The sequence below is a fragment of the Sinocyclocheilus grahami genome, unplaced genomic scaffold (genome assembly GCF_001515645.1).
Source record: "Sinocyclocheilus grahami isolate Dianchi unplaced genomic scaffold, SAMN03320097.WGS_v1.1 scaffold687.1, whole genome shotgun sequence".
NCBI lineage: Eukaryota > Metazoa > Chordata > Actinopteri > Cypriniformes > Cyprinidae > Sinocyclocheilus > Sinocyclocheilus grahami.
The window spans coordinates 67,408-78,852 of NW_015505866.1; the positions used below are offsets into that span (position 1 = coordinate 67,408).

The following is an 11,445-nucleotide window of genomic DNA, read 5'->3' on the forward strand; positions in this document are numbered from 1 at the left end:
ATCAATTTATTAAAAGTTTAACACAAATTACATGTTTAAAGCCCTGTGAAATGTTTATTTTTTCCAACCTTATGTTTTATTGTTACCCAATTCTGTTTTAGCATGTGTAATTATCTGAAAGCATAAAAACAAGTTTAATTTATTCTTAAAAATAGCCTTATGATTTTTTTACTCAGAAATTCTGTGTTGTGTAGGCTATTTACATTTTTAAGGCATAAAACATTCATTTGTTATTCAGTTATTATTTGATTCCATTTACTTTTGAGAAACGACTAGCACTGTTTTTGCCATCCAGCTGGTCACAAGAGGATAGTAATGACCACAGCAGTGGTTTTTATATTTTTCCTCTAAATAAGATTTGGTTGAGGTGATTACCTAATCAGTACTTTATTAAGCAGAATGAGGTGTGCCTAGCATGGAATAACTGCCATACATGTAGAGATGCTGATATAAGAAAAAAATTGGAGTGGTCTCTTATTTCAGTATTATAAACAAATGCTAGAGCACATTATTGCATATAGTTGTTCATCCTATGGAGATAGAATTGTTGCATAATTCCAAATAAATAGATTATGATCCACAAATAAATGTAAAGAGATTAACAAAAATTAAACATATTGGCAAATAAATAGAATGTTTCGGATCCTCTGATTGGATATGCCGTGAGCAAGAGTGGCCGGACCAGAATTGGCAAACTTATTCCTTGGTGCGTGTACTGGTTAATGTCAGAATGGGTGTGGAGCACTTCCTCAACTCTCTTTTAGATGTTTCACTGTTTGACCAGAGGCTGCTTATGTTCATATTACCATGAATCATATAAATGATATAAATGATAGCATACTGTACTCAAATGGATTCTTTTAAAAATGCTGAATCTGCAACATTATGTGCCGCGTATCTACTCTGTGCTCAACTTCACTCTTTATGTAGGATTGTGTTCACAATGCCACTTGGGGTCCTGTCATACGTTATGCTCTGGTATACCCCACAGGACACCATGTCCTCTGCCTTCAGTTTCGGCTGGTACTTCACATGGTGCTGTCTGTTTGACACCTTCATGAGTGTAAGCCCACTATTACCATTATCTGTCCGCTGTGTTAACTGCTGCTTTACAGATTTAGAATAAAAGATGTTTGGCTGTTTAGGACATTTCCTGCATAGGGGGATGTTTAAATGGAAGTTATACTGTAAGTTATAGTTTGATGAAACAGCTTACAAAAATACATGCTAGTTCCAAAAGGGACAACTGAAAAGAAATCAGGAAAAATTTCCAACCATTCACACTGATTTAAGATTGCAATTAAAAGGATTTATATTACCTTAGTGTCAAACACCAGTATTGCACCCTTCATCTATCGTTTCCATTAATATAAATGGTTGTTAGTCCCTCCTAGTATCAGAAATTCGTGAAATTTGGTGTGAATGTCCTGTTGTCCTTGTGAACAAAGTTTTCTGAAAATATACTCACAAGATATAGGCCAATTTGTTATTATTATCCCATATCTGCTAAATGGTTAAATATATTAATATAATAATTATTTTGATAATTTTTTTGTCAGCTTTTCTTAAGATGGTACATAGCATGTTTTGTTCGAATCAGACAACGGCATACGAAGAATTAAAAAACTAGGTTGTTCAAAAAAAATGTAAATTGTGAAAAACTTTGAATTGCTATTTGAATTTGAATATAAGAAAGTAGAATCACAATGAACAAAAACTTACCAACATACACTTCAGCTTTGCCTCTGGTGACCTGAGTTTGATTGGGCCCAAGGTATTTTGCTGATCCTGTTACCCTCTCTCCGCCCCATGCTTTCCAGTCTGATCTGTATACTGTCCTATCCAAAAAATGCCCAACATATAACTTTAAAAAATGAATTGATATTCAAAGACATTCAAAAATGAAAAAATAAAAAATAAAGAAAAGCAAAGAAAAAAGAAAACTTTGAATGTTGGCTAGACAAAATCTTGTTTGATTGGTTTGAAAAATGTTTAAAAAGCTTGGAAATTTGAAGGTTTTGCAAACAGAGAGAACAATAGGTCTCTGTTATCCATGATGATACACTTCCTCAGCGAAGAAACATCAGCCAGAGATAGTGGAAATAGAGAGCAGAAACTTGGATATATAGGACATAACCTTAACTGAAATCTATTTCCTGTATAAAAAAGAACTTTGTTCTCTCTCACGATACAGGAATGGGCATGGAAGTGTTCGCTACACTGGCAGGAGCTGCCATTCAGGGTCAGATAGTGGGGGTGCACCATGCCAAGAGGACACACGTCTGCAGTTTACAGAATGGCACGCAAGGGCCTTCTGGGAACCACACAGACTCACTGGATGACATATCTGACACTCTACAAAATACAGTGAGGCACAGAGAACATCCTATTAATGCGTATAGTGGAATTAGTTTAGTATTGATGTTGCAAAGTTTTACCTGATTTGTCTTTTAATTTCTGCAGAGAAGAGCCTATTTGACTGGAGCATTAGTATTAGGAATGCTGTACTTTCTGTGCTGCCTCGTGCTTTTTCTTGGAGTGAAGGAGCAGTTGGGTAGGTCCAAATGAGTTAACATGAGTTAAAATGGTAACATCTGTTGTTTTGTATACCACATGTTCTTTCAGCTCCAATTGTGCATCAGTAAGTTTGAAACACATACATAAATACACTGCCTGGCAAAAAAAAAAATTGCTGTTTGGATTTAAATAAGCAAATACTTAAGAGTTTATGATTGCATCATTATTATTGCAGTGATGAACATGTTTCTGACATGTTATATGTTTGGCAACAATTCTTTTAACCCTAACTGATGCAGTGTGTAGCTTTTTATTTCTTAAAAAAATCATAGAAGACGTATCCCATGGCCATATTCCAGGATGCCAGTGCTAAGGATTATCAGGCTCAAACTGTGAAAGAGCAGTTCAGGGAGAATGAGGAATCATTTTCATGTATGAATTGGCCACTGCAGAGTCCTGACCTTAATGGGATAGTTCACCCAAAAATGAAAATTACCCCATGATTTACTCACCCTCAAGTCATCCTAAAAATTATTTTTAAAAAAACATCATAAAAAGTGCTCCACACGGCTCCGGGGGGTTTATAAAGGCCTCCAAAAGTGAAATGATGCGTTTGTGTAAGAAAAATATCCATATTTAAAACTTTATAAACCGTAATCTCTAGCTCCTCTAGCTGTTTTTCTTAGACAAATGCATCGATTCATTTCAGAAGGCCTTTATTAACCCCCCGGAGCCGTGAGGAGCACTTTTTATGATGGATGCACTTTATTTTGCTCAAAAATCTCAACCTCCATTCACTGCCGTTATAAAGCTTGGAAGAGCCAGGACATTTTTTAATATCACTCCGATTGTATTTGTCTGAAAGAAGAAAGTCATATACACCTAGGATGGCTTGAGGGTGAGTAAATGGGGTCATTTACATTTTTGGGTGAACTATCCCTTTAACCCCATTAAAAGTCTTTGGGATTTGGGGAGACTTTACAGACTGGTTTGCCTCAGGGTCAGATAGTGGGAGTGCTCCCATTGTCAATACAAGATCTCTACCAAAAATGAATGCAACTCTTGATAGAAATAATCTTTGTGACATTTCATGGTTCATTTCAAGGTTGTCAAACACAATACCACCGTAATCAAAGCTAAATGCAGTCCAACAAAATATTAGAGTGTGCAACTTTTTTTTGGCCAAGCAGTGTATTTGGCCAGTCGACTTAATGCAGTGACTTCAAGACTATTATAATGATTTGAATATATCTACTTCTCATTTTAGCCCCTCTGAGTAAACTGGACCGCATAAATGTCCCCTATCTAACTGGAATGAAGATGGTGGTGAGACACACTCCATATGTGTGGCTTGTATTTGGCTTCCTATTTGCTTCACTTGCCTTCCAGGTATGACATTTTTTTGTTTAAATTATGAATGTATTTTGATGGTTGTTAGACATAAAAATACCAAAAGAGCATGTTTGTATTGCCTAGAAAGATGCCCAGTTGTGTATGATAGTTTTGATATTATAGTCACAGAGTGGATTTAAATTAAATAATTTAAAAATATGGATTTTATAAAGTATGACAGCTACATAATGATAAGAATTTATGTTTCAGATGGCTCAGGGGAATTTCGCCCTCTTCTGTACTCATGCAGCGAATATGGGAGCATATTTCCAGCATCTTGTTCTTATATTACTGGTGAGGGATGCATTATTTCAAAGAGTATCGTAAGAAGTACTACAAGGAGCTATTTCTCCCTGATCTGATCCGTAAAAATAGCTTTCATAGGTGTAAACTTATGTAGCCAGGTTCCTTCAGTATATTAAATAATAAATAATATTTATATATTTTATTATATCCATTTAATTATATAATTATATTAAATCACAACATATTTTTTTTGGAATGGTCTCACATTTATGTTACAATTTACTTTTAAAATATTTATACCTTTAATTTTCAATTACATACAATTATATTGTTAGTTACAGACATGTAATCTATTCTTATGCAGACATCAGCTACAATATCCATCCCAATGTGGCAGACACTACTGGTCAAAAAAGGCAAGAAGACCACCATATTCATCGGCCTATCAGTGAGCACCACTCTTTATTTCTAATTAGACTATTCATGGCTGCACAGAAAGGAAATAGGAATGCTATAACAATTACTTTATATTTGTTTGTGAAGTTAATGTTAAATACAGCCCATCAGCATGCTATTAGTTTTTATATTTTTTATTTATTTTTTTAAACTGGAATAGTTTCCACTTTTTCATCCCTCTTTCTCCTCTTCTCTGCAGATTTATATCCCAGCTCTAATTGTGATATCCGTAGTGAAAAATAATTTACCCGTCTTCATTATTATGTCCATGCTATCTGGCACAAGTCTGGCAGCCCTCTATCTACTCCCTTGGTAATTTAACTCTCATGTAATGTCTCTTTTACTGTTAAAGCCCTCGCTCCACCAACACATATTCCACCCAGTGTTTTCCTCTTTATTGAAACGTTATGCTAACCCAGATGGTGGTCAGCTGGAAATTAGTTGTATATGTTCAACATTATAATGTTTGGTTGATTCAGAATGCCATCATACTGAAATTTGATTGCAACTGAAACTGAGACTCTCAGACCAGGCAACCTTTTTTTCAAATTTCTATTGTCCAATTTTGGTGAGCCTGTGCAAGTCGTAGCCTCAGTTTCCTGTTCTTAGCTGACAGGAGTGGCCTGTCACTCTGCTTCAAGGTTTGACGTGTTGCGCGTATCAGAGATGTTCTTCTGCATACCTTGGTTGTAACAAGTGGTTATTTGAGTTACTGTTGCCATTCTATCAGCTTGAACCAGTCTGATTATTTTCGCCTGACCTCTGGCATCAACAAGGAACTTTCACCACAGAAGGAAGCACTGATCTAAAAAAACAGCCCGTCTGGCACCAACAACCAATGCCACATTCAAAGTCACTTAAATCATCTTTCTTCCCCATTCTGATGCTTGGTTTGAACTTCAGCAGATCATATTGACAATGTCTACATACCTATATGCATTGAGTTGCTGCCATGTGATTAGCTGATTAGATATATGCTTTAATAAGCAGTTGAACAAGTGTGCCTAATACAGTGGTCAGTGAGTCTATATATATATTTGAATATGTACTGTATATGAAACGTCATACTGTATAACCAGTTTATTGATTTATTTTAGGTCAATGTTGCCAGATGTAGTGGATGACTTCAAAGTCAAGAACCCATCATGCCAGGATCTAGAACCATTGTTCTACTCCTGCTACGTTTTCTTCAACAAATTTGGAGGAGGCATGTCTGTTGGAATCTCTACTTTGGTACTACAGTAAGAGCTTCCTCCAATCAGATTTTTTATAGCTGGGAATACAGGTGTTGAATCCAAAACAATTCAGCACTGAATGAGAATAAATGGCAGTGGAAGGGATGTTGGTGCATGCCAGCATTCATTCATTTTCAAACATCTGTGCATCACGTCTTTTTTTTTGAATCCCCATAAACCGACAGCTTCTGTGATTCATTCATGTGAAAGCTTCATGTGATGTTCTCCTTCCCTAACTCTTCAGCTTTGCAGGATACAAGTCTGGTGCTTGTAAACACAATCCAGAGGTCATATATTCGCTGCAGATGCTCTTCGCTCCGGTGCCAATCTGCCTGCTGCTCATTGGCATGGTGATTTTTCGCTTCTATCCCATCAATGAAGAGCGACGACAGAAAATCCAGGACGCATTAAGGAAAGCAGGGTATGTGTTTCTGTCTGTTTACTTAGAAGACTGAAGGTCCTGATCAACCTTATGGTGTTTATTCAGCTCAGTCATGTGACATTAATGCTTTCTACAGAATTTAAAAAAGAAAATGGGACAGAAGCAATGCTCACATCAAAAAGAGCATTTTTTTTCTTGTCAGTCACCACAACTTCCTTTAACACAGAAGCATCTTCTTATACACTGAAGACCAAGTTTCGTTTACTTCAGTGGAAATTAAAGCATATTATGTTCAGTGATGTCTTGATGTTCTTACACTGTATTCCAGTTTTGCATAAGGTGCTTGACAAGTTGCAATAGCTGTAATAACTGTGCCATCACTGTGTGTTATCTTGACATAGGACAGAGACCGGCTTGAAAGGAGAAGAAGAGCTGAGCCTATGAAGTAATCAGTGGCTTTCTCTACTTTTGTAACTGCTGAACTGTTGATCATGAACGTGCTTTGTTTTCATCTCAGTGTAAAGGCTGTTTCATTGTGCATTGTGAATATTTTTCAGTCTTGCTTCAGGGGACCTCAACCCCATTTAGGAGTCTCACTAATCATACACACACATTTCAGGTCAGGGAGATCTCTATACTAATGAGCTGAATTAGATGAATAAAAGAGACATTCAAAACGTGCAGTGCTATGGGGCCCCATAGGACTAGAATTGAGAAACATTAGTGCACTTAAATGTGCAGTGTGCAATTTCCGCACCATATACAGACAAACAGATACTCCTGCCTCAAACCCATATTAAGCCAGTGTTGCTGTGTGAAAAGTGTTTATATCAACCAGTGAATAAACCAGCAAATGGTTTACTGATAACGGTCTCTGCATATTACAGTTCTTTAAAATTGCTAACTAAAACGTTTTAGGCTATTTGAGGCACATTCAGTGAAAGCATTCACTCATATAGTGAATCTTCAGACCAAGTCTGCAGAACTGCAAGCACATTATCTGTTCTTGTATTTAATTAGCAAAAAACTGCTATTTAAATGCCACACTTAATTATTGATTACTTACACCTAATGATCATGTGTGAAAACTTTTATACATGATACACAATATGTAAATCTACTAGGGCTTTTAAACCGATTAATCGCGATTAATCACATCCAAAATAAAAGTTTGTGATTACATAATGCATGAGTGTGTAAGATATATATGTAATATATATTTATATATAATATAAATAATATCTAAATATGAATATGCATGTAAATATTTCTTAAATATATACATGTATATGTGTGTATTTATATATACATATAAATATACACGGTACACACATACATTGTGTAAACACAAACTTTTATTTTGAATGCGATTAATCACAATTAATCGATTTGACAGCCCTAAAATATACCTAATTTGATCACTTAGAAATTAAAACTCAATGATTTGAGCAACAAATTAATTTTTCACCCTTGCATTCCTGTTTCCAGTACTTTGTACATATACGAATATGCATACAAGTCATCTTTATTTCTATAATTCTTTATACAATACAGCAGTAATAAAATTCTGCTGTAAAGTGTCATCATACAACTCAAGTCAGCGTTGATTCAGTTCAGTTCAGTTCAAGAACTGTAAGGCTCATCAATTGTGCATCCACACTGTATATACAGTGTATTTTTGTACATACATGTACATGTGAGTGCTAGGACAAACCCCTGTGCCCTCCACTGCACACTGAACAATCAAAAGATACAAGATAGTAGTGTTTTACATTTGTCATATCGGTGTGTAGTTTGGCATGTACGATATCATTATATGTTTGTGTGAACAGTTACTATGCAAAAATATATATATATATTTTTTTATAAAAGTTACAATAGTTTTGAAAGAAGTGTTTGATTTTGCAAGAGATGCGTAATGTTTTGCATGTTGTGTGCATGTTTTGTGTGTAGAGTTTAGAGAAAAGGAGCTATAGTTTCAGAGACTAGAAGCAATTTTAAAACAAGCTAGTCTGAGTGTTTGTAACAGCACTTTTATTCCACAATGGTAATGACGATAATGATGTAAAAGTGTATAAATAAACAGCAACGTGTAAATATGTGCATGTGCATGGTCTTGTGTTGCGCATGGCGCCCCCTTGTGGCCGATAGTCCGATTAATAACGTGTTGGGTGACTTGACATGTGCATGGTACAGACCTGTATTAGGGTATTAGGATATAGTTGCTATGGCTGCTTACATACCCTGAGAGTTACCTCCGTTTTTGGAACCGAAAGCTGAGTTTATCCGCTTACTAACCCAATGTCACATAACCTGCTTTCTGGAATACCCCCCCTGATGAAAATAACAGTGGTTTGTTGATGTTGATGCCTAAATAACAAATGTTTTATCGGGTGCGTTTATGCTGGGATGTTACAGAACTTACTATTTCATGTAAATTTCATGGATGTACTGAAAAAATCTATATATGCTACTTTTATGCGGGCTTTTGCAGGAGCTAGCGGGACAAAACCGGACAAAACATGAATGTCGCGGGTGGGAGTGGGACAAGATAACAAATCTGCGGGTGTGGGACTGAACTTTTCGTCCCGCGCAGTTCTCTAGTTCATGGAGGAGGCTTGGGAGGTGGATATGTGCGACTCCAGTCACCCACATTACAACACTACAGATGAAATGAGCGTTGAGAGCATGTTATGTAACAGGTACTTCACAATGAGCTGGAGGCCGGGGGATTCATCCAACTTTTTTTTGTACTTAAAAAATAGTATTTAAAAACGTTATTTGCTTTTTAAAACAATAGGCTAATAGTATTTTTCACTTACCGGGCGTAACAAAGGGGACGGGTCACACTAGTCATCAGCAGGATTTATGCTATGTTAAGTGAGCGCGCTGCTATTGGACCCTCTCCCAGTGTTCTCGCTGCGGTCACGTGACCCGACAGCATCGCTCCTCTGCCTGCAAACTGCTGCGAGCGAGACTGTGTGCGGGAGGGCTCTTCAGAAACATGGGAGTAGAGATCGAGACCATAACCCACGGAGATGGTAAAAGCACCTTAATGCAGCTTCTATTATGTAGAGTCTTATTTGTCAAGCTGCGTGCGTTTAACAGCATTATATTAGCATGTTTTGTGTGTAGAGTTTAGAGAAAAGGAGCTATAGTTTCAGAGACTAGAAGCAATTTTAAAACAAGCTAGTCTGAGTGTTTGTAACAGCACTTTTATTCCACAATGGTAATGACGATAATGATGTAAAAGTGTATAAATAAACAGCAACGTGTAAATATGTGCATGTGCATGGTCTTGTGTTGCGCATGGCGCCCCCTTGTGGCCGATAGTCCGATTAATAACGTGTTGGGTGACTTGACATGTGCATGGTACAGACCTGTATTAGGGTATTAGGATATAGTTGCTATGGCTGCTTACATACCCTGAGAGTTACCTCCGTTTTTGGAACCGAAAGCTGAGTTTATCCGCTTACTAACCCAATGTCACATAACCTGCTTTCTGGAATACCCCCCCTGATGAAAATAACAGTGGTTTGTTGATGTTGATGCCTAAATAACAAATGTTTTATCGGGTGCGTTTATGCTGGGATGTTACAGAACTTACTATTTCATGTAAATTTCATGGATGTACTGAAAAAATCTATATATGCTACTTTTATGCGGGCTTTTGCAGGAGCTAGCGGGACAAAACCGGACAAAACATGAATGTCGCGGGTGGGAGTGGGACAAGATAACAAATCTGCGGGTGTGGGACTGAACTTTTCGTCCCGCGCAGTTCTCTAGTTCATGGAGGAGGCTTGGGAGGTGGATATGTGCGACTCCAGTCACCCACATTACAACACTACAGATGAAATGAGTGTTGAGAGCATGTTATGTAACAGGTACTTCACAATGAGCTGGAGGCCGGGGGATTCATCCAACTTTTTTTTGTACTTAAAAAATAGTATTTAAAAACGTTATTTGCTTTTTAAAACAATAGGCTAATAGTATTTTTCACTTACCGGGCGTAACAAAGGGGACGGGTCACACTAGTCATCAGCAGGATTTATGCTATGTTAAGTGAGCGCGCTGCTATTGGACCCTCTCCCAGTGTTCTCGCTGCGGTCACGTGACCCGACAGCATCGCTCCTCTGCCTGCAAACTGCTGCGAGCGAGACTGTGCGGGAGGGCTCTTCAGAAACATGGGAGTAGAGATCGAGACCATAACCCACGGAGATGGTAAAAGCACCTTAATGCAGCTTCTATTATGTAAAGTAGAGTCTTATTTGTCAAGCTGCGTGCGTTTAACAGCATTATATTATTGCTCTTGTCTCCTGCTCCCCGTTTCTCCTCGCGCTGCTTTTACAGGGAGGACTTTCCCCAAAAAAGGACAGACATGTGTGGTGCATTATGTTGGTGAGTTGAATTTCAGATTTCCTTTTGGTGGTGTAGGCTACTTGTGTTGTGTTTTTGTGGCCGTATATGGATTTTTGTATATGGGGAATTTATAAAACGGACTTAATTTAGGGAAAAAGGTTAATACATCTTTCCAAACAGACGTGCAATCCGACGTTGAGTTTTAAAAATGGCATATATCTGAAGAGTGGCAGTGCTGTAAAGATACAGTCAAATATACAAAGGGAGACAAAGCTATTATGCATTATTAGTTGTGTATTGTTTGCACGCACGGGCGTTTGTCCGCAGACATGATCCTCTTCTGACAGCTGAGACTGAACAGATTTGATAGACGCTCGTGTGATTCAGTCTTTGTTGGACAGGGATTGGCGGCGTCGGATAGACGGATTATCACTGTCTGGAGTGAGTGGACCCCTGGGATGTGGGGATTGCCTTTTAATCGTTCAACTATAACCAAGTAACCCTATTCTGTCAAGTAGATTATTTGATGATTAAATAGGTAACTTGATCGAATTTTGGAAAGTTTATCACACAGTTGAATTAAAGTGGACAAACTGCCTGCCATCTTGCATACGCTGCTTGTAGCCTACTTTATGCAGCATTGATATAATATCAATTATATCATTGTGCCAAAAGAGCCCACATTTCTGTCATTGTTAAATTTGCATTACATTCTCATGACCCTTTCTTTCTTTGCATTTTTCTGCATCTTTTTTTTGTTTTTTAATTTCTTTATTATATTTGATGAATTATCCCCCCCCCCCCCACCCCCCCAACATCCCCCAAAATTTAAAACTTTTTTATTATTTCACTGTGATT

General features: G+C 37.5%; 2 protein-coding genes across 3 annotated transcripts in view; both read left to right on the forward strand.

Moving 5' to 3' along the window:
* Window positions 1-7,349, forward strand: part of LOC107559462 (sodium-dependent lysophosphatidylcholine symporter 1-like) — an 8,414-nt gene extending 1,065 nt beyond the window's left edge. The window contains exons 3-13 of the mRNA XM_016243295.1: window positions 633-706; window positions 931-1,087; window positions 2,143-2,367; window positions 2,464-2,554; window positions 3,785-3,906; window positions 4,120-4,203; window positions 4,520-4,603; window positions 4,811-4,923; window positions 5,709-5,852; window positions 6,091-6,267; window positions 6,630-7,349. Of these exons, the coding sequence (XP_016098781.1) occupies window positions 633-706; window positions 931-1,087; window positions 2,143-2,367; window positions 2,464-2,554; window positions 3,785-3,906; window positions 4,120-4,203; window positions 4,520-4,603; window positions 4,811-4,923; window positions 5,709-5,852; window positions 6,091-6,267; window positions 6,630-6,672 (1,314 nt within the window). The 3' untranslated portion in view covers window positions 6,673-7,349. The remainder of the gene's footprint in view (window positions 1-632; window positions 707-930; window positions 1,088-2,142; window positions 2,368-2,463; window positions 2,555-3,784; window positions 3,907-4,119; window positions 4,204-4,519; window positions 4,604-4,810; window positions 4,924-5,708; window positions 5,853-6,090; window positions 6,268-6,629) is intronic.
* Window positions 7,350-9,156: 1,807 nt separating this feature from the next.
* The window catches only part of fkbp1ab (FKBP prolyl isomerase 1Ab), a 5,414-nt gene continuing 3,125 nt past the window's right edge, over window positions 9,157-11,445 (forward strand). Inside the window, exons 1-2 of one of the 2 annotated variants that reach the window (XM_016243317.1) lie at window positions 9,157-9,269; window positions 10,579-10,626. In XM_016243317.1, coding sequence (XP_016098803.1) covers window positions 9,233-9,269; window positions 10,579-10,626 — 85 coding nt within the window. In that variant the 5' untranslated portion in view covers window positions 9,157-9,232. Of the gene's footprint in view, window positions 9,270-10,376; window positions 10,450-10,578; window positions 10,627-11,445 lie in introns of those variants that run through there. The other variant, XM_016243316.1, reaches the window with a different exon arrangement.